Here is a 21,515-nt window from a genome sequence, read left to right on the forward strand (position 1 = left end):
TGTAACAGCATGGTACGTTCTAGGAAATACAGGTAGTTCAGTATTGCCAGAATATAGAGTATGTGGCGCAGAATGGTAGATGCGGCTAGGCCGTCCAGATTTTTGTGTGCCATGCTAAGGAATTAAAATTGTATTCTATCCAGACTTTGGGAAACTGCAGGATAAATGACCTGGTTTCCTCAATAAATAAAGACAAAGAAAACAAAAAGGGAGAAAGAACCTAAGTTTAAAGACACTTTAGAGACACATCAACCAGCTGGAATGTATGGACATATATAAGACAGTTGGGGAAATGTGAATAATGTTTACATTATTGTTAAGTTTTTAAAGTGTGGTATTGATGCTATTGTGGCCGTTTTTAAAGGAGTCCTTTATTTTTTAGAGATTGAAACTGAAATATTCATGGATGAAATTATGTGATGTCTAGGATTTGCTCCAGAATAATCTGGTGGGGTGGGGTGGGTGTGGGGGCCATCCCTAGGAAAATATATCAAGGTCTAGGTGAAACGAGATTGACCATCTGTTCATAATCGTTGAGGCTGGGTGATGGATACATGAGAGTTTAGTATAATATTCTTTCTAGTTTTGAATATGTTTAAAATTTTAAATTTTTCTATAGTTAGAAAGTTAAAAAACTATAACCTATCCAAACTTTATTGGGCGTAAGAATAATCTGGGAGGATTGTTTAAAATGCAGATTTTTGGACTTCCACCCTAAGGAAGTCCAGTTGAGTTGGACTGAGGTGAGGCCCAGAAATCTGCATTTGTAGCAAGCACCCAATGTTGAATAACATTGCTTTAGGGGGCAGGAAGCCACTAAATTGTGAGTTTGTGAGTGACGGGAGCAAATTCATGTATTTGAACACACTGACAGCAGAGTGGATGATGAAGCGGAGGGGAGTAGTAGTAATGGGTATGAGCAAGAGTGGTGGGTTGCAGATAGGCCAGAGGAGACAGTTACAAGAGACACTTAAAAGATGGAATTGGTCAAGCCAGGTGATTAATTGAAGATGAAATATAAAGAACAGTAAATATTTCACAGATTTCTGATTAGGCTACTAAGCAGATGGGTGAGGCTGTTCTTCAAGTAAGTGAACATAGAAGGAGGGATTTTTGTTTCTTTCCTGTTGTGTTTTGTTTTGTCCTTTTTTGATAGGACATGGTGAGTGTGATGTGTGCGTTGTGGTGCGTAAAGTGATAAGCAGGATGAAGCTACACAGCTGTACACTGAGCTACTGGACAAAGAATTGGGGAAGGTTGTTGAACAAGATGGGTATTAAGAGAGGGATTACGTGCCGATTCCTAACACTACTTTAACTCTTGACCTTCATATTTCTTTTCTTGTATTTCCCCATCTGTGAAACGGAAGTAGAAACAGCCATGGTAGCATAAAAAATAATCAGCTGTGTGTGTGACAGCCTTAAGACTGGAAAACAAGGAAGGGACATTGTTTTTTCCTCTTTGCAGAGCTGGTCTTCATGGGTCTCTTGTTTTGTTTTCTTCCCTCTCCCTGCCACTGCACCCCTTCCACTCTCTCGCCTCCTGCAACTCTAGGGTGGAGAGTTCAGAAGAGCCTGTGTATGAGAGCCTAGAAGAATTCCATGTTTTCGTCCTTGCCCACGTGCTTAGGAGGCCCATAGTTGTTGTGGCAGACACCATGCTGAGGGACTCTGGTGGGGAAGGTGAGTCAGTCAGTCCTCACTCTACCCTGAGCAGCCCTATTTGCAGAGCCTTGGGCTAAGCACTGGAAGGAGGGCAGGAAAGGGGTTATATAGACCCTTGGGAAAAAAACAAGGTATAAATTAGAACAAGGCAAAATTCTCAGGAGATTCAGAGTAAAGCAGCTGAGGTTAATTGATGTGGCTTCTTAGGAAAGAATTATTAAACATGGGTTGGAATGAGAGGGGGGCTCAATTGGCAGAGTGGGGTGGAGGGATTTCCCACTAGGCAAGAATATAGCCTTAATAATAATCTCCGTGGTTTCCTGCAGCATTTGCCCCTATTCCCTTTGGGGGAATCTATCTGCCCTTGGAGGTTCCAGCCAGCCAGTGTCACCGCTCCCCTCTGGTGCTCGCCTACGATCAGGCCCACTTTTCTGCACTTGTGTCCATGGAACAGAAGGAGAATGCCAAGGAACAAGGTGCGGAATGCAATGTCTGTGTCTCTGGTGTCTTTTGGTCCGCTTTATTTTCACTTCGAAAAACTGAAATGAGAGAGAATGTAGGAGGAAAGAATTAAGCGACTTGCAAGCTCAGACAGTGCATGTTGATACTGTTTTACTAAGCTATAAGATATACAGAGGTTTTAAAATTAAAAAAAGAAAAAAGGTTTGGAGAAAAACACAGCCTGTATTCCCTGCTCTGGAGTAAAGAGCTAATACAGTAAGGTCATAGTACCTTCCAAATGATGCTTTGCTATATTTGTCTTGATAATGACTTTGAATTCCCTGAATCTCCGTTAACTGGCAAGAACATCATAGGTGCTAGATGACTGGTGGGAAGTCATGGAGATTAGTGGCCTAAATTGTGTGCTGGGTTACAAGGGAAAACCTGCCTGTTAAGTTTTTAAATGCTAAGGTAATTCACATGTTACGAACTGAGAAGTCACTGCAGTTAGAGACCTTTGGTATGGTTCAGCCTCCTTTTCACTGAAGTCAGTCTGTGTTCAGTTGCCTTCCTCTCTCCTCAAAGAGACTCCTTGATCATGTTTCTTTCCTTCCCAGCTGTGATCCCACTTACAGATTCAGAGCATAAGCTGCTGCCCTTGCACTTTGCTGTGGACCCTGGAAAGGGCTGGGAGTGGGGCAAAGATGACAATGACAATGTCCGATTGGCCAGGTGAGGCAAGCCTAGCCTTTCTATCTGCTTTGTAGCTGCGATCTCTTCCACATATGATGTCCGATGTCCGTCTCCCGGGGACTTTTCCTCAGCTCAGAGGCAAAGACAGTCGCATCCTAGTTCCAGTGTCTTTGGGAAGATGGAGAGGAGGGAGACAGATTGGGCACCAGGACTCTTGCAGCTGCCTTTTCTCCCTGTGAAAGACAAGGGAATCCTGGGATCTCCTTACAGTATGAGGAGTGTTCTTGCAGAATCCCCAAAACAGTGATCAGAAAATCAAGATAATCAAATCACACTTCTTCTCCCAGCCCAAATGAGAAGGGTTTTAAATAGCTGACCAAAACAGTTTGGTCTGGGCTTTTGCCTTTCTGGAACTTAAACAGCAAGAAAAATATGTTCTCCGCCCCCCTGCCACCTCCCAGAAGTTGGCTTCCTCCTGCCTCCAAACTTCCCATAAGAGCTTATGAATGTAAAAGCTCCTCCCTTACCTCTTAGCCAGTGCCGCCTTCTTCGGGCTCCTAAAACTGAACCCAACTGAGACGGTTTGATTTAAAAACCCAGCGTTTATGGCTTTTTAAATAGTTCTTACCTAATTATGAAAAGCTCCTTCTGAGTAATACTTACAGCAACAACAATAATAGTGGCTGCCGTTTAGAAGTATTTCCTAGTTTCCAGACACTGTGCTGGGCCCTTTTCAAATACTATTTTAATCTTCACAGCAACCTTGCAGGATAGATATTATTATCTATACCCATTATCAACCCCTCCCTGAGTTTCAGGGAGGTTGAAGTGACTTGCTCAAGGTCATAAAGCTTAGTAACTGGTGGAGCCCTAATTCAAACTCAACCCTGTCTGAGATCCCAGCCATGTAGCCCTCTCCCACCCTACCTCCCAAATGGATCACACTGCTCTGCTTTTTAAAGGTCACAGTATTTTGAAATTCTTTTTTTCTCCTTTTCACAGTGTAATCCTGTCCCTAGAGGTCAAATTGCATCTGCTGCATGGCTACATGAATGTGAAGTGGATCCCAGTGTCCTCGGATGCACAGGTGAGGACTTCTCCCACCCCACCCTTGCATGTCCTCATTTTCATGTCAGGGAGAACAAGGAAATCTGATGGTGGTTCCTTCTGAGTCTCTTCTGAGTAGTGGCTTATGATTCAAGGTTAGGAATACCTAGAAAATATCAGATAAATTCCAAACGACACTTTTTCTTGCCTTTCTACGTGTTAGTGCCCTTTGTTTTCTATATCTTCTCACCGGCCAGGCTCTTCTTTCTGATACTAAAACACATTCTTCAAGAAAAGTTTTCTGAACTTTTTGGTGAACTTGAGATTGTTATTACTTTGTTCCAAGCCCTCTGTACATAGACCTCTGTGTTGGGCACCAGAGGAGACAGAATAGCTTAAAGGGCTCCTGATACAGTAGGTTCTGAGGATGTCATTATTATCCATAGAACAGGAACACAGGAGCAAGGGCCAACTGATGGACTCCAGTGCTGAATGTCTAGAACTTGAGGGGATGCAGAATGGTTAAGGCTTGGGGTGGTTATTCAAGACTTCCTTGAGATTAATTTTGAGCAGAATTTGGCATAGAGAAATTTATAATAAAGGCCATTCTAGTGTCTATAGAATATTCTCCCTCCTCACCCAGAGGCCATATATTTGTATAGTTGCTCATTGTTCTAGAAGAGCAAAATCCAGGCTTCATTTTGGTATCCCCTTATTACAGAAGGGCATCAAATTGCAGGGGGTGAGATAAAAGTTAGATATTAGATACCTCTTTCCCTGGTTCATGGGAGAGCTGATGAGCTGGGGAAGGACAGTGCCCTCCTGGGTGACCCTTCCCCTGTCATGACAGCAACCCTTCTCTGGAACTAGGCAGTCACTCCAAGGAAGGAGTTCATAGGGGTGTTACCACCCCTCTTCCACATGGCTAATTCCTATAGCAACAGCTGCAGGGAGCCCCGTGAGCCAGATGGATGGGCTGGAGGTTCCTGGGGGCTTCCCTCAACCCAAACCAATGGGATAACTGTCAGTCACATTCTTTTTTTTTTTTAATTAAAAAAATTTTTTTTTATTGAAGTATAGTTGATTTACAATGTGGTGCCAATCTCTGCTGTACAGCAGAGTGACTCAGTTATCCACATATACAAATTCTTTTTTAATACTCTTTTCCATTATGGTTTATCACAGGATATTGAATATAGTTCTCTGTGCTATACAGTAGGACCTTGTTGTTTATCCATCCTATATCTGTCAACCACTTTCTTGTCTCTTCCAGGCTCCCCTGGCCCAGCCTGAGTCCCCGACAGCCTCAGCTGGAGATGAGCCCCGGTCCACTCCTGAGTCTGGGGAATCAGACAAGGAGTCAGTTGGCAGCAGTTCTGCCAGCAATGAGGGCAGCAAGCGGAAAGAGAAGTCAAAACGAGACCGGGAAAAGGACAAGAAAAGAGCAGATTCTGTGGCTAACAAACTGGGCAGCTTTGGCAAAACCTTGGGCAGCAAGCTCAAGAAGAACATGGGAGGCCTGATGCACAGCAAGGGTTCTAAGCCTGGAGGGATGGGAACAGGGTCGGGGGTAAGCAGTGGCACTGAGACACTGGAGAAGAAGAAGAAAAACTCACTGAAGAGTTGGAAGGGTGGCAAAGAGGAGGCAGCTGGGGATGGGCCTGTAACTGAGAAGCCCACATCTGAGTCTGTTGGTAATGGAGGGAGCAAGTATAGCCAGGAGGTGATGCAAAGCCTGAGCATTTTGAGGATTGCAATGCAAGGGGAGGGGAAGTTTATTTTTGTTGGAACCCTGAAGATGGGTCACCGTCACCAATATCAGGAGGAGATGATCCAACGCTACCTTTCTGATGCTGAGGAGAGATTCCTGGCAGAGCAGAAGCAGAAGGAGGCAGAGAGTAAGATCATGAATGGAGGGGTAGGGAGTGGGCCTCCTCCAGCCAAAAAGCCAGAGCCAGATGGCGGGGAGGAGCTGCTGACTGCCCCTCCAGCAGAGTCCAAGGCGGTGGCATTGTCTACTGGCTACCCTGGTGGCTTTACTATCCCTCGACCTTCTGGGGGTGGAGTCCACTGCCAGGAGCCCCGGAGGCAGATGGCAGGGGGGCCATGTGGGGGGGGCCTGCCACCATATGCCACCTTCCCCAGACAGTGCCCTCCTGGGCGACCCTACCCCCATCAGGACAGCATCCCTTCTCTGGAGCCAGGCAGTCACTCCAAGGATGGAGTTCACAGGGGTGCATTGTTACCACCCCACTTCCGCGTGGCTGATTCCTATAGCAACGGCTACAGAGAGCCCCCTGAGCCAGATGGATGGGCTGGAGGTCCCCGGGGGCTTCCCCCAACCCAGACCAAATGCAAACAACCGAACTGCAGCTTCTATGGACACCCTGAGACAAACAACTTCTGCTCCTGCTGTTACAGGGAAGAACTGAGGAGAAGGGAACGTGAACCGGGTGGGGAGCTGCTGGTGCACAGGTTCTGAATGGGGAAACCCTGGAGGGCAAGGGGGCTAAACAAAGAAAGTTAAGCTCAATTAATTGGCTCATGAGACCCAGCCTCCATGTTGATGGGGCAAATGCAGTAATGTTTGTGTGAACCTGGCCAGAAACTTTTAAGTGTGTATGCTCTGGAGAGCTGCCAGGCTGGCAAGAGCAGGTCAGGGCTGGATGGTGCCTCAAGGGCTCTACTGGTCCTTTGCCCATCTTGACTTAATGGTACTGAGGAGGTACAAGCGGGGAAAGATGGTAATTCTGTGTCATAATCCCTTGGGTCCATCCCAGGACCTAAGGGAAAGTGTAAGGGAAGATCTGATGTGAGGGGGTGGGGAGGTGGGCAGAAGTCTGGGGGAGGAACTGGCAAAGGAGGTTCTCAGTCAATAAAAGAAAAAAACAGACCAAAGTTCTTTTAGGTTGGAAAAAAGCACATGGTGGTGGAGTTGGGAGTGTGGAGGGAAACTGGGAAATTAGTCAAATTTTCTATTGAGTTGAATTAAGGTAGAAATTTAGTGTTGGATAAATTTTTCCTCTTGAAGGATCTGGAAAGACAAGGCAGTAACATGTGCTTATGGATGCTTATTAGGAGGGGGCTGGCTTAAATCAGTTTAGTGAGCTGGGAAAGGGAGAAACTTAAAAGGGGAATCTTCTTCCTCTTGAGTTTGATTTCCTTCTAAACAGCTATCTGTCATCCCTTCTAGTTCGGGAGGAGATTGCCAATTGCCCCCTATCTTTTTCTCATCCTTTTTGAGGGCTGAGCTAAGAAGGTTGTGATTTTTTTTTTAAGACTTTAATTTTATTAAAAAACAACAACAACAACAAAAGTTCCCTCTGGGGAAGGCAAGAGAATGATGAGAAGAGCAGCTGTGTGTGTTGAATTTTCTCCAGGTGAATTGGTACAGAGGTGATCTTTTTTTAACTACTAGCAATAACCACATATTGGGGTTTGAGTGCGCCTTGGGAGGGGGGTGGGAGGAGGACAGACTTTTGGCCAGACTGTTTCAAACAAAACCAAAAACCTAAATAGAGCACTACCATCCTCTGCTGCTGTGTTTCTGTAGAAAGCAACTTATTTTTTGGAATTTTTTTTTTTTTTAAAGAAAAGAAACAAAAAGACCCCAGCAAGCAAAAACATTTTAAAAAATATTTTTTTTTCCTCCTATTTAAGTGATTCTTTCTCCTTCCTCTCTACTTTTGGAGAATGAACTTAACGTCCCGGCTTCTTTTGTTAAGCCATAGCTGACCTTAATCTGTGGTTAGTTTATTAAAATAATAAAAATACTTTGTAAGAAGAGATATTTTTGATAATAGGACTGATGTTGAAACTTGGGGTAGGGGCTAGGGGCAATTTATAAAAAGGTAGAGAAATATATTTTAGTGAACTATAACCACAGATCACAGATTACTCCCAATGAGCTGATCTGTTTTTGGGTTTCCCCCTTTCCCCCTGCCCCCCCCCCCCCCCCCATCCTTTTCCCCAGAGGATGGGAGTGGGTCTGTGGACACAGTAGCGGGGAGCTCCTTTGCATTTTGCACAAAGCACAAGTCTGGCCAGCCTATGCTCTGGCCAGCACCATTTCTAAGAGCTTTAAACTGGAGGACCTATCCTGGGCCAATTTTCCCTTTTCTTTAAATTTTTTTTTTCTGGGGGGAAAAAAACTCAACTATGCAATTGTATACACTCCTGGGTGCATATGAGGAAGGGGAATAAGTGTACTTAAGTGTCCAGAGTGTTAATTGGGGCTATTTTTCTGTATTTGGATTTCTCTTTTGAGGTATGTACTCATAAACCATCCTGTGGAATGTAATCCCCACATTTGATCCAAGGCAGACATGGGCTGGGTGTGTGTGTTAGGGGGACTCGTGTTTGCCCTGTGTTGCTTCTGCCCAATCAGGAAAGTTGTCATCCCATCTCCCCCTTGGTAACAAAGCCAGCCAAGACTGGAACTGCTCACAATTTAGAAAGTTTCCTTTCTCCTCAACAAACTTGAAAAGTCACTTATTTTCTAAATCTGATTGTTGATTTAATAATTTCCATGGCTGTTAATTCTTAGGCTTTTATTTGAAAACAAACCTGGTGTTAAGGAAGCAATGAGATGAGGTCAAAGGAGATAGGTTCCAAAGGAGGGTGGAGGGTATGTATATATTTCTGGGCAGGACTGGGACTAGTGTGAGACAAGCACGCCCCTCAGGTTCAAAACTTAAGGAGATACCAAAAACTTAGTAATCAAGATAAATACTGTTTTAATGCAGTATTTTTAAAAATTAATGCAAAAAATCCATGACAAGCAAAATATCAGAATCTTAAAAAAGACAGAATCCAACAGGACTGGGGTTAGAGTGAGGGTAGGAACACTGAATTGAGCAAGTACGGGTTGAATCCTGTCTTTATTTAAAATTTTGATACTTTAGTCATTGTGGATTTTTTTACATTAGTTTTGATTTTCAAAATATACTGTGTTAAAATAGTATCTTGGTTACTGGGTTTTGGGGCACCCCTTAAATTTTGTGCCCAAAGTGAGTGCCTTGCTCACCTTACCCTGTTTCCGGGGTTAGAACAGCACTGGTGAGACCACCACCTTATGAACTTCATCCCCTAACATGCACCCAAACAACAGGTGGCTCAAACCCACACCAAGAATTTGCATAGCTCACCTAGCTTTCCCATAGGCATCCATCTATATCATAGGATTTTGGCCTGGACCAATAGAAATGGAAACAGACCAGGGACTTTCCCAGAGAATAAAACCAGGAAAGTTGATTCTCCACTGGACTGCTGTGTTTGGATTTGACCTGTTATTAGATTCTAGTTAATACTTTTGTTTTTAAAAACTGAGGACAAATGAACAAAAACGGAAACCTTGTGTCATGTTTGCTTTTGTTCTGATTTATAAATGAATCAATCCCAATTGCTTTTGACTTCTTTTCAAATAAAAAAGGTGGAAATTCTGGTGGGTGGCCTAGGGGTGAATATGGTAAAATAGAGCTTTATTTAGACCCTCTAGCTTTTTCATTAAGAAATACATTTCTTTTTTTAATTTGGGAAGGTAACTATTTATTGACACATTAAAAAAAAAAAAACACTCTCTTTATTCTAAAGATGAGGGACCCTGAGTCAATGGATGTTTTTCCATAGGGGTGAGTAAAGTTTGTTTTGCTTCATCCTTTGAGAGGGCTGTGGAATGGGAGGGTGGTGAAAAAATAATGCCTGCAAAATGAAGACAGACTCTAGTTGGTTTATGGTATTTGGGGAGGATGAGGGGGTGGAAGAGGCAAGCTCATGCAATTACTGTGTTGGGGAAAAGGGAGGAGAAGAGTACATGATGTGCACTCAAAATGAGCCAAACTCCTTAGTTAAGGAGGGTGTGGGTGAAGGGGGGAGGCAGACCCCTCAACACTGGATGAGGGATGATATCTCTCAGGCTTAAATAAGTGCACCTAGTTCCTTTAATCCAGGCACTGGGGTACCTACTGAGGTTTTTATTGGAGAGGGAAGATTTTTCAGGCCTCTTATTTTTCCCCTTTTGATTTAAGACAGTGCTACCCCTCCACCCTACGTTCTCCATCTCAGCCCTGATGGAGCAAGTATACTATAGGAGAGGCCTCCAAATTCCTCCCTTAATCTATGCTGGTTTTATTGAGAGTTATAAGATTTAACCAAACGTTTTCCCCTCACACTGGATTCTAAAACAAAAGTAAAAGATTATATTAAAAGTTTGTTGTTTTTTTTTTTTTTAAGATTCAGTCTCTTTATGGAGTGCGGATGGTGTTTAACTCAGTGCTGTACAGGGCCTGGAGGGAAGTTCCTTCCCTCTCCTGTTGGCTGTTTCTTCTCAAGTGAAACTAAAGCTCACAGACCAACACAACAGAAATTAGCAATGACTTTTTGTTGTATATTTGAGAATGATACTGAGCTGGAAAGAATGGAGCTGAATGAATTCTGAGAACCTAGCTTTTGGTATTCTTACTACTTTCTAAACAGCCACATGTCCAAGGTTCCAGTCACATTTTATCTTTCCCAATAAAGGAGGTTCAAAGATAATTGTCCCCAGTTACTCGGACACCTCTGGACTCTGTGTTCTCTTCTTTCTCTAAGGAGTCAGTGCCCCAGACACACAACCACAGGTGAGAAGACAGAATCAGAAGCCCCTTCTCGGCCTGGAATCACCTGCACCCCAGATTTTTCTAATTTCCTTTTCCCTCCAGGCCCTTCAACAACAGATTCAGTGACTCATGTAGGCAGTCTGTCTCTTTCACTTTGTAGATACCTGGTCTGCAAATTACAGGCTGTTTTGCCTCCTGAACTTAAGTTGACTAGCAAAATATGACATCCCCCATGGAGACTTTCTCCATGCCACCTCCCTTCACTGGCCACTTGGGTAAGGGGCAGTAGAAAAGAGAAAGGGAAGCTGGCTGACAGTGGCGCAGAGAGGAGTGGGGGTGGGGAGGACCTTGGCCTCTTTTCTGTGCTTATAACTGGATCTGTGACTCATCTTGTGAGTCACACAGCTCCACCTCCTTCCTCTAGCTGCCCCTCCCAGCAGCCTTCACTCCTGGCACAAACCTGCAACCAGACCAGGATTCTGAAAATGGAAAAATCTGATACAGCCCCTTGCCTCTTCACCCTTCCTTTCATCCACTAAACCTCTACTGGGTGTGTGTAGAATGGACAGAGGGGATCCTCCTGTTACTTAACCCTCAGCTGCTGCCCCCTTTGCATTCCTGGTGAGGTGCTGATCCAAGTCACCCATCTTTTTTCTGCCTGTGACCTTCCACCATTCCCCTGATGTTTTTTCTCTGTATTCCTCTGCTGCTCCTACACCTCAAGTATTAAAGAATAGAATGAGGCTCTTGAATGAAGGGTGGTGGGGAGAAGGAAAGTGGATAATGGATTTTTAAACTGTGGTACACAGCTCTTCCTATTGCCACAGACCTTGGGAAATATTTTCTTCCCCCCAAGAGATTGAGGCTGATGGAATGCAGGTGGGGGTGGTGGGGCTTGGTAGCTTTTAAGACTTCTAGAATCAGGCTTCTGGGCTACCTTCCTAGCAGGTGTATGCCTCTCTGTTCCAGACTGACTCCCTGCCTCAGAATATCTTCACTATTTCCACAGTTGCAGCCAAGACAGGGAACTTTTAAAGCTGAGGCCGGAAGGGTGTGTGTGCTGGTGGGGGGAAGAGAGAGTTGTCACTATAAAACTGGGGCCCCCACCTAAGAATTGCTGCCTCTGTACAAACTCAAAATCAATAAAACAGCAGCTCATGAATTCATTACTTTGTATTTTATTTTCTGTCTTTTTCATACCTAAAGTTAGAGTTTTGCGTTCCTACCCCCAGTCACCGTTGCCTACAGTTCCTTTACTTCCCTCCTAGTGCCCTCCCCACCCATCTTTGCTTCTTGGGTTGCAAGGGGGAGGGTGGGGGGATGGGACTGTTGCACTTAACAGAGGTTTCCAACCCTCAGCCCTCAAAGTCCTTAACATGAATCATTAACTTGGAGATCTGATGTCTGGGCTGGAGGGAGGGCTCCTGTACCTGGAATGGGCCCTAGTTTCCAGCTGGTTGTGTGTGTGTGTGTGTGTGTGTGTGTGTGTGTGTGCGCGCGCGCGTGTGCGTGTGCGTGTGTGTGTGTGTGTGTGTGTGTGTGTGTGTGTTGGATTAAGTGGATCTTTTCCTTGAGCCTCCCACCCCCACCACCAGAACTTGCATGTAAACATACCTGTACCTGTGTCTGTATCCTGCAGGTGTTTCAATTTCTCTCCCTACTTTTCCACTGGACCCTTCACATGAGATATGTTTCATGCTCTCTGGAGAAGGATACACAAAAACACTTTAACTCACCCCCCTCCCTAATTCCCTCCCCAGGCAAAAATACCCTGAGGGCCAATTTCCATTAATAAATTTCTTCTCAACCACTTCTGTTAGGTCTGTAAGGGGAGGCAGCAAGGAAGTCTGCACTACTTTAACATTCCCCCCACCTCCACCCCCTTTAAGAAGACAAAAAAACAAAAACAGCTTCCCAGGGAAGCCATCAGTGAGAGTCCAGGGAAGTGGCCCAATGATTCCAGTTTAATATTTGGCACTACTGCTCCCCTCAAACAGTCTCCAATGCTCATGAACAGGAAGACAATAGGATCTGGGTTTGGGGTAAAGCGGGGAATCTGGGTATTTTCTCACTCCCCCATTTTTTCCTCACCTTTCTTAGGCTCCTCCACTTCCTCTCCACTTTTCCAAAATTGTGTGTATTCTCCTTTAAGGGGCTGGGCATCTCTCCCGCCCTCTCCAGAGTCGACTGAAGTTTCCGAGGAGCCTTCTCTAGCTGGGCTGGACACACCTTTCAAAAGACCCCAAAGCGTGCTCCTTGCACCTTAAATGCTCCTTTCCCTTGAATCTTCCTCCTGCCCCTCTCCCTGACTTCCCTCCTCCCATCTACAAGATTCAGCCTCTCCCCAAGGGGCTTGAGCATCCTCGAGGTTTCCCACCCTTGACCGCTCCATCCCCGGATGGAGCCAGAGAAATGTGGTGGGGGGGCCGGGGCCAGAGTTTCAACGTCACCCCCCAGAAGGAGGAGCCAGAGATGGGGGTAAGGAGAGGAAACGGGCTTGCGCGAGGGGGGCATTGGCAAGAGGGTGTGAATGGGGATGGTGTGGAGAAAGAGGGAAGAAAAGGATCTAGAGGAGGAGGAGGGTGTGTCTCATATCAACCTCAGTTGATGGAGCTTGGTCTTTTTTGCAGTTTCAAGTTCATTGTCTCATTATCCATTAACCAGCTCCTCCCTTAACTATCTGCCACCCCCCCCCCCCCCCCGCACCGTGCTGAGCTCCCCACAGCCACTGATCTCAGTTTATCCTGAGTGTCTGAGTGTAGGCCTCCAGAGGTGGTTGCTGAAGTAACCCCAGACCCCAGGATTGGAGAGGCCTAGGGATTAACCCTACACCCTTCGCAGCTCTCTGGACCAAAGTCTGTCCAGGGGAGTGGGATGCCAGAGCCCAGGAGTCATCAGCTTGGCAGCTGCCTGGCCTCTGGATGCCTCCCAGGTAATAATGCCCTTCCAATACTTCTGATCTCCAAAGACTCCTCCAAATTTCATGCTCCTCAGACCTTGTTTCAAACCTCACCAAAGGTACCTCTGTACTCCTCTCCTGGCTCAAAGTGCTTCTGCCTGAGGTTTGCTCTCTTCTCTGTCCAGGGCTGGCTGGGAGCTTGGACCTTGATGGTCCCTCTGTTTTCTTGACCCTGTTACTCCTCTTCTCATTTACTTATTCAATAAATATTTGGGTGCCTACTATGTCCCAGGCACTTTCTAGGCTCTAGAGTAAAAGAATATAAATTCTCTCCTCCTAAGCTTTCATTCTAGTGGGGTTAGGGGAGGATCTTAATCTTCCCTCTTTAGATCCTCCTGTCTGAGAGGAGTGGGTGTATACAAGTGTGGGCAGTACTGGGAACAGTCATAACCTGGCTTCCCTTCTTGCCCTGCAGGGGAGCAGATCCTAGCATGGGCCCCAGGGGTGAGGAAAGGGTTGGAACCTGAACTGCCTGGAACCCTGATCTGCAGCAACCTGAGGGTCACCTTCCAGCCCTGTGGATGGCAGCGGAGTGAGGTGAGAAGGTTAGGGCAGCGCAAAGGACAACTAGTGGGAAGTGGGTAGGGGAGTCTAGAAGATGTAGACAAACATTACAGGAAGTGAGAAAGTGAGAGTTATGCTTAAGGGCTGTCTTCTGAGAGTATCAGGGATTGTCCATGGGGACCATCTCTAGGGAGGTTAGGGCTGCCAAGGTAGGACAAAGAATGAGACTTCAGATGTCTTTAGCATCAGTTCATGTGCTTCCTCTAGGAGACTCCCCTGAGCAGTGAGTATGATTTTTCCCTGGCCAACATTGGGCGATTAGAGGCTGGTAAGTGTGGGAGCTTGGTGAAGGGGCTCACTGGGAGTATTGGAACCCCTCATCCTTCCTTTATTTTCAGAGGACAGCCTGAGTGGATGGAGTGGGATGGGCTGGAAGAGTTCCTCCTAGAGGGACCCTGATCCATGGCTGTACCGCTCTCTAGCTCTTTTTTTTTTTTAAACATCTTTATTGGAGTATAATTGCTTTACAATGGTGTGTTAGTTTCTGCTTTATAACAAAGTGAATCAGTTATACATATACATATGTTCCCATATCTCTTCCCTCTTGCCTCTCCCTCCCTCCCACACTCCCTATCCCACCCTCTAGGTGGTCACAAACCACCGAGCTGATCTCCCTGTGCTATGCGGCTGCTTCCCACTAGCTATCTATTTTATGTTTGGTAGTGTATATATGTCCATGCCACTCTCACTTTGTCACAGCTTACCCTTCCCCCTCCCCATATCCTCAAGTCCATTCTCTAGTAGGTCTGTGTCTTTATTCCCATCTTACCCCTAGGTTCCTTTTTTTTTTTTCCTCTTAGATTCCATATATATATATGTGTTAGCATACGGTATTTTTTTCTCTTTCTGACTTACTTCACTCCACTCTCTCTTGACTTCAGTGAATGGCCTGTCCCGAGTCCAGCTCCTCCGTCCAGGGTCCCTGCTTAAATTTATCCCTGAGGAGATTCTGATTCATGGCCAAGACTTCCGGCTACTCAGAGTTGGTTTTGAGGCTGGAGGACTAGAGCCACAGGCCTTTCAGGTAAGAGGCCTCCAGCCCAAGGACCCCTCTTCCCCTTAGAACCTTGGCATCCTTTCCCTGGAAATTCCCAATAGTCCCCTGTCTCCCAAGATCCCTCTCATCATTCTCTCTGCTTCTCTTCTCAAGGAGTGACTAAAATGATAGTATAATGAGAGTAAAGGCCTGAATTCTAGCCCAGCTCTGCCAATTATCAGGAGTGTAACTGCGGACAAGTTTCTTCCTTTGAAAAACAGGGAGGGTTGCATAAGATTATCCCCAAGATTCCTCCCAGAATTACCATTCTGTCATTCTCTGGTCCTAAATGTGTTCCCCTGACTCCAGTCCCCATGACCTGTGGAAGCTCCCTTCGTTAGGGATTGTCTTCGCTTTTCTTCTCTATTGGCAGCAAAGACAGTGGAGCAACACATGAGCCCTATTTCCTTCTTTTCACTTCAGTCTGAGACAAAGGATGGGATGTCCTTTCTTCTACAGGTGACCATGGCCATTGTCCAAGCCAGAGCTCAGAACAGTCAAGCCCAACAGTATGCAGGGATAACCCTGAGCAAGGCTGGTGAGTGTGGGGGCTTTAGGATAAGGAAAGGGTAGAGAGTCTGAAAAAGTAGAAGCTGGCTGAAGGCAAAAGAGCTGAGCTGGCTCTGGTTCCTCTTCCTCCTCCTCTGTGCCTCCCTCCTGCCCTAGGCCAGAGTTCTGGTTCCAGAAAACCACCTATTCCCCTCTTGGAGACATCAGAAGACTGGGAGATTGAGCGAAAAAAGCAGGGGGCCAGGGGCTGGAGGGTCAGCACTGTCAACGAGAGGTTCGACGTAGCCACCAGGTGATCCCCCAGTCCACCCAACCCCTGCTGCCCCCTCAATCTTCCCACACTTCTCTGATCCTCTAAAACTAGGACTTCCCACAAACTCCAGCCTCCTAGGACATCCGCAAAGCTATCCCCTTTAATTCCTAGATCTCTAAACTTGAGATCCCTTGGAATGATCCCCTCCTAAGCAGCTTCCTTGTAATAACAGGTTCGCATTATAATGAGGTCACTGAGCCAAGCTGTGACATAACTCTCAATTTCACAGCCTCCCCCGTTACTTCTGGGTCCCTAACCGAACTCTGGACAGTGAGGTCAGGAGAGCATTTGGCCACTTCCATCAGAGCCGTGGACCGGTCAGTGTGTGAGGGTGAGGGTAACGGTTGGGAATTAGAGGGTCATGGGAGGTTACGGGTCATTGTGGAGGGAGGGGATCCCTGTGAGGTCAGTGTGGGGGCAAGGGTAGGGTGGGGCTAGGAGTTTCTCCCTCAATGATCCTTCTCTCATCCACATGAAGCGCCTGTCCTGGCATCACCCTGGGGGTAGTGATCTTCTCCGCTGTGGTGGCTTCTATACAGCCAGTGACCCCAACAAGGATGATATCAGGTGAGGGGAGGTTTGATGAGAAGAATCAAGCGTTAGATATTCAGGGCAGACAGCTTCCCTTACTTTCTGACTCTCTCCCCTCCAGAGTAGTGGAGTCGATGTTCCAGGCTGGGCATTCAGACATTGTCCTGGTAGACACTATGGATGAGCTCCCCAGTCTTGCAGACGTCCAACTTGCCCACCTGAGGCTGAGGGCCCTCTGCCTGCCTGGTGAGATAAACTATGACCCCTTACCCCATCTCTAGGTCTGCTGACCCTAACCTGGTTTACCCTTTTGCCTGCTGTGGATGAGTACCCCTTCAACCCACTGATCCTTAGTTTTCTACTCAACTCCCATCTCCCACAGACTCACTGATTTCCTGTCTTTTTGACCCCGAGATATTCTTTTTTTTTAAACAGCTTCATTGAGATATAATTTATGTACCATAAAATTCACCCTTCACCCATCTTAAGTGTACAATTCAATGCATTTCATTGTATATACAATGTTGTACAACCATCGCCACAACTTAATTGTAGAAACCTCATAGCCATTTATAGTTACTTCTCATTCCTAACCCCAGACCCAACCACTACCCAACTTATTATTGACCCTTCTTAATTCTGGATCCTGAACTTCCAGTTCTCCTGATCTCTTTGCCCTTCTGACTCCTCTACTCTCTCTCAGATTCATCTGTGGCTGAGGATAAATGGCTCTCAGCTCTGGATGGAACACGATGGTTGGACTACGTCAGGTACTCCCTCTGACTCCTAAATGGTCTTCCATTAACTCTTCTCCTTGGTTCCCCAAGAAGACTGTTATTTGTTTCTCCTTAGAAGGAGAGGGGGAAGGAATTGGGAGTCTGTCTCTGTTGTATCCCCTGACCCATCATTCCCTTCCTCCAGGCTTGTTATTCTCCCCTTCTCTTCCTCACCCACTCCTCCAGGTCTTGTCTTCGAAAGGCTAGTGACATCTCAGTCTTAGTGACATCCAGGGTTCGCTCTGTAGTACTTCAAGGTGAGTTTCTTGGGCCAACCCACTCCATTCCTTGCCTTTTCTCTTTACTCACCTGACTGGATTCTGCTCAGGGAGGGAGACCTATAAAGCTTCCTTGTCCCCTCCCAGTGCTAGCATCCTCTCGTTCTACTAGGAACTACCCATCAGCTCTAACTCATCCTTCAGTGCTACTTCTGCCTCCCCACTAAGCTTGTGGTCCCTAACAGAGGGGTTCTCAGCCCTCTGTTCCTGTCCTTCCATCAGAGGATGGGGATTGGGGTTGGGGTGGGAAGGAAAATGTGGAAGCTGGTTGGACATTTATGATTCTGCTTCCTACATGTGAAGCTGGGTATTTCTATCTCAGTGGAGTGTATGAAGTGAATCACTCAAAGTCTTTGTTTTCTCTTCACTTTTATGTGCCCTCTCAATCCTACTTACCTCAAACTTTCCCCCTCTGTGCTGCTCACTTCCTCTTGCCATATTTCTTTTTCTCACTCTCTTCTGCCCTAGTTTCTTGGCCTTCCTTCTTTGTCCCTTATCCCTCTTTATCACCCAGAGCGCGGTGATCGTGATTTCAATGGCCTCCTCTCTTCACTCGTCCAGCTGCTTTCAGCCCCTGAAGCCCGGACACTGCTTGGCTTCCAATCACTAGTGCAGCGAGAGTGGGTGGCAGCTGGACATCCTTTCCTGACCCGACTTGGGGGAACTGGGGCCAGTGAAGAGGTGAGAATGTTTGGGGAGGGTACTGGGAGAGTATTATTAAGAAGTACGGGGATGAGAAAATTAAATAGTAAAATCCATCGGAGGTGAATTAGGTCCAAAGGGTTCTGAGGTTGGGCTAAGCTTGAAGGGAGACCCAGATGAGTGAGGGACCACAACCCCCTACCTCAACTGAGATTTCCACTCCCTGACCTCCTTAGTGTCCTCTGTTCCTGTGCCCCTCATCCCCTGTTATTTTGTCATCCTCCCCATTTAGGTCCCCATAACCCCTTCCAACCTCTTAATTTCCCTCTTCTCAGGCCCCAGTGTTTCTCCTCTTCCTTGATTGCGTCTGGCAGCTCCTCCAGCAGTCTCCAGCTGAGTTTGAATTCTCTGAGTTCTTCCTTCTTGCTCTTCATGACAGCGTCAGGGTTCCTGACACCCTTACATTCTTGAGAGACACTCCCTGGGAGCGTGGAAAGCAGAGTGGACAGGTCAGTGAGTTCCATTTTTGACTTGTCTTTTTTTCCCCCCATTAAGAAGAACTCTCTGGGAGTTCCCTGGTGGGCTACTGGTTAGGATTTTGGGCTTTCACTCCCGTGGCCCAGGTTCAATCCCTGGCTGGGGAACTGAGATCCCGCAAGCTGTGCAGTGCGCCCCCCCCAAAAAATCCCACTACTCTCTGAAGTTTAGTCTTGATTATGAAAAGTGAGGTCTGTGGATGGGAAAGGGGGAGGTTGATGCTCACTTTCAGGAAGGGACTTTCACCCTATATCTGATTCTTAAGAGATGAGAATTTCATGATTTCTCTCTAGACTTGGGAGAAGGATTATATATTTTTGTTTGTTTAACCATCCTTTTCTTGTTTCCTCTATCCAGTTCAACACCTATACACAAGTCTATACTGCAGGGTACTCCCAGCCCCCAGCTGGGAACTCTGTTAACCCACAGCTATCTGTCTGGGACTGGGACTTACGCTACAGCAAGGAACAGATACTACAGTTCCATAATCTTGGCTATGACCCAGAACACTGCCCAGATTCATGGCTCCCTAGACAGCAGGTGAGGTGTCTAAAGTTCCTAAATTCTTCTGACTCTCTCACAGGCTCATCCCACTAGGTGAGAAGTGAAAAGACAGTGTCTGAGGTCCTCACTCCTCTTCTGTTAGCAGGCATTTATAGTACCTGACTGTCCCCAGGAAGACAGAAATCCTAAAGTTAACATAAAGCATCTTTTTTGTCCTCCTCATCCTTATTAGTCTTCCTGTCTCACGCAAACATTTTTATGTTTCCCTAAAATCAACTTGAATCAGTCCTGAGGCCTAGTCTGAAGGCTAATAAGGAGAGCAGATAAAGAGTTCTAGGGCGGAGGCTGGTAGTTTGATCACACGTGCAGTGTTGAGTGAGTGGCAGCTGGACATTCCTTCCTGACCCAGTTTGGGGAAACTGGGGTCATCAGTTTTCTAGGTTGTCAGTTGATTTCCCTTTCCTCCTTAGCCAAGCTTCATGGTTCCTGGGCCCCCCAGTTCCGTGTGGCTCTTCTCTAGAGGGGCCCTGACCCCCCTGAATCAGCTCTGTCCTTGGCGGGACAGTCCCTCCCTGCTGGCAGTCTCTTCTCGTTGGCTCCCTCGACCTGCTATCTCCTCTGAAAGCCTGGCTGATCAGGAGTGGGGGCTCCCCTCACATTGGGGAGCTTGCCCTTTACCCCCAGGGCTGCTGCTGCCTGGATATCTGGGACCCCAAATCAGGCTCTGGAGACGCTGCTACCTGAGGGGAAGGCCTGAGGTCCAGGTGAGAAGGAAAAACAGGGACTGGGAGTGGGAGAAGGGGCCTGACTGCTGAACCAGAAGTTCTAGGAGAAACCAGATATTTCCAGGAGCTGGAAAGAGAAAGGGCTGGGGGTCTGGGAAATGAGGTACCATTCTTGTTGGTATCAAAGTGGATAGGTCTGGGAGTGTGGGGAAACTGCTTGCGACTAATATCAAGTGGAAACTAGGGCATAGTTGGAGGGGGAAAGAGAATTAAGGATGCCAGGAGCAGAGAGCTGCAGCTAAAATAATATTCCTCTCTGCCTCTCTTCACCCCCTCCCCAGATGGGACTCTCAGCTCCCACGATCTCTGGCCTTCAGGCTGAGCTAGCCCATCTTCAGGAGTTATTAAGGAAATGGACACCAAGAATATCTCCTGAGGATCACTCCAAGAAAAGAAATCCAAATACCATTATGTCCCAGTCCCGTTGAAATTGCTGGCTTTCTCATGGGCAGGGCAGAGGGTGGTCTGGGGTGAGGGAGAGTTTTGTCTAATCCTTCAATTTTCTTACCTGGTCTTGCTGCCTCAGCTTTCATACGTCAGCCCTTAAACAAGCTCACTGACTTGAGTTTCCATTGCAGATGGGTGGTGCTGACCTTATCCAACTCTTACTCTGCCCTGTTTGGTTTAAATAGTTTCTTGTGATTTGAAGAATTAAGAAACGAAAACAAACAAAAACAATCCAGAATATGATCGCATCCTTTTTTCAGGGCAATGCCATCCCTTTTGGATGGAAATTTTGGATATTGAGCTGGTAAATTGTGAGATCAGAGATACCATTTATCAGTGTCAACAAGATGGCCTACAGACCTCCTTCTCACCTCCTCTTGCTGTTCCTGTAATTCCGATTTCTACTTCTTCCTTTACAGTTTTCCATGGGTATGGGAGACAACCTGTCTCTTCCAATTGTATATTTTTGTCGTGACATTTCTGTTTAAGGAGTTCATTAAAGCACAATATTTATACACGCTGCTGGCATTGTTTCTTGTGTCTGAATAAAGGAATCTAGGTAAGAGAGTGGTGGGGGGGGGGGGGCGAAGGGGGTGTGACCCAAGAGAGGAAGGTACCGACCATATTATTGCTAAGGAAATAAGGGGATGGGTCAGGGGAGGCTCTGAAGAATTCACAGGCAATTTGGGTTCTCTCTTTCGTGCAGATGGGTCAAAAGACACCCAGACGTTGCTGGGCGTCAGGGTGCGCTCTGGACGTTGAGACAGAGGACTCTGGGCTTCTGTGTCAACCACCCTTCAGCTTTGCTATCACTCCACCTCTGAGCCTCATGTTCCCCTCACTCTCTATGCAATAACGCCTAGGCGAGCTCAGACCTTCCGCAATCCCCTGGCTGAGGAAAAACGAAATACCTCAAGCCCAGGCCGGGGCTGTGAGGCCGTATCTGTCCAAAGGCTGCGGGTCGGGGCGGACAGCTGCCTCCACGCCTTGCGTTGGGGGGTTCCTCAGCACACCCTTCTCTGGGAAACGAAAGAAGGCTACAAAATACATGAAAAGTGAAGTTTTGTTCTTTCAGCTTTTGAATTGACATTTTCGCGAGCAGTGTGACCCTTTAACGTCTAGCACTGCCTTAGGAGGGTCTGGGCGTTTCCGTTCGTCTGCCCCGCCCTGACAACTCCCAGACGCACTTCAA

At 46.7% G+C, this 21,515-nt stretch overlaps 2 protein-coding genes and 1 long non-coding RNA gene across 12 annotated transcripts in view; 2 read left to right on the forward strand and 1 right to left on the reverse strand.

Annotated features, from left to right (window-relative positions):
- OTUD7B (OTU deubiquitinase 7B) overlaps positions 1-9,246 on the forward strand; it is a 53,892-nt gene extending 44,646 nt beyond the window's left edge. For all 4 annotated transcript variants that reach the window (XM_033860240.2, XM_033860232.2, XM_019919778.3 and 1 more), the window contains 5 exons: positions 1,555-1,682; positions 1,991-2,140; positions 2,723-2,837; positions 3,801-3,885; positions 5,119-9,246. In XM_033860240.2, the coding sequence (XP_033716131.1) occupies positions 1,555-1,682; positions 1,991-2,140; positions 2,723-2,837; positions 3,801-3,885; positions 5,119-6,327 (1,687 nt within the window). In that variant the 3' untranslated portion in view covers positions 6,328-9,246. The remainder of the gene's footprint in view (positions 1-1,554; positions 1,683-1,990; positions 2,141-2,722; positions 2,838-3,800; positions 3,886-5,118) is intronic.
- LOC109547413 (uncharacterized) lies at positions 430-12,663 on the reverse strand. Its single transcript, XR_004527469.2, has 3 exons — positions 12,533-12,663; positions 12,056-12,143; positions 430-3,031 (listed from the first exon to the last, which is right to left on the reverse strand). It is a non-coding gene; the product is annotated as an uncharacterized lncRNA (long non-coding RNA).
- Positions 12,664-12,779: 116 nt separating this feature from the next.
- MTMR11 (myotubularin related protein 11) lies at positions 12,780-20,843 on the forward strand. Of its 7 annotated transcripts, none has more exons than XM_073808299.1 (17): positions 12,786-12,919; positions 13,283-13,373; positions 13,816-13,937; positions 14,172-14,232; positions 14,846-14,988; positions 15,424-15,538; positions 15,667-15,802; positions 16,053-16,140; positions 16,302-16,390; positions 16,476-16,600; positions 17,058-17,124; positions 17,317-17,387; positions 17,923-18,089; positions 18,386-18,559; positions 18,945-19,127; positions 19,562-19,855; positions 20,158-20,843. In XM_073808299.1, exons 1-17 carry the CDS (start codon positions 12,854-12,856, stop codon positions 20,302-20,304), a joined length of 2,139 nt encoding a protein of 712 aa, XP_073664400.1. In that variant the 5' UTR covers positions 12,786-12,853; the 3' UTR covers positions 20,305-20,843. The 7 variants fall into 7 exon arrangements, with proteins under 7 accessions (XP_073664412.1, XP_073664400.1, XP_033716140.1 ...); XM_033860249.2 differs by having other exon boundaries at positions 15,460-15,538; XM_073808306.1 differs by having other exon boundaries at positions 14,172-14,187.
- Positions 20,844-21,515: the final 672 nt, after the last annotated feature.

Source organism: Tursiops truncatus, chromosome 1 (genome assembly GCF_011762595.2).
Source record: "Tursiops truncatus isolate mTurTru1 chromosome 1, mTurTru1.mat.Y, whole genome shotgun sequence".
Taxonomy (NCBI): domain Eukaryota; kingdom Metazoa; phylum Chordata; class Mammalia; order Artiodactyla; family Delphinidae; genus Tursiops; species Tursiops truncatus.

Coding starts and splice junctions, on each gene's coding strand:
- MTMR11 (XM_073808299.1), top strand. CDS start 12,854: ATGTGGTGGGGGGGCCGGGGCCAGAGTTTCAACGTCACCCCCCAGAAG. Junction 13,938..14,171: donor GTGGATGGCAGCGGAGTGAG/GTGAGAAGGTTA, acceptor TGCTTCCTCTAG/GAGACTCCCCTGAGCAGTGA. Junction 18,090..18,385: donor GAACTGGGGCCAGTGAAGAG/GTGAGAATGTTT, acceptor CCCTCTTCTCAG/GCCCCAGTGTTTCTCCTCTT.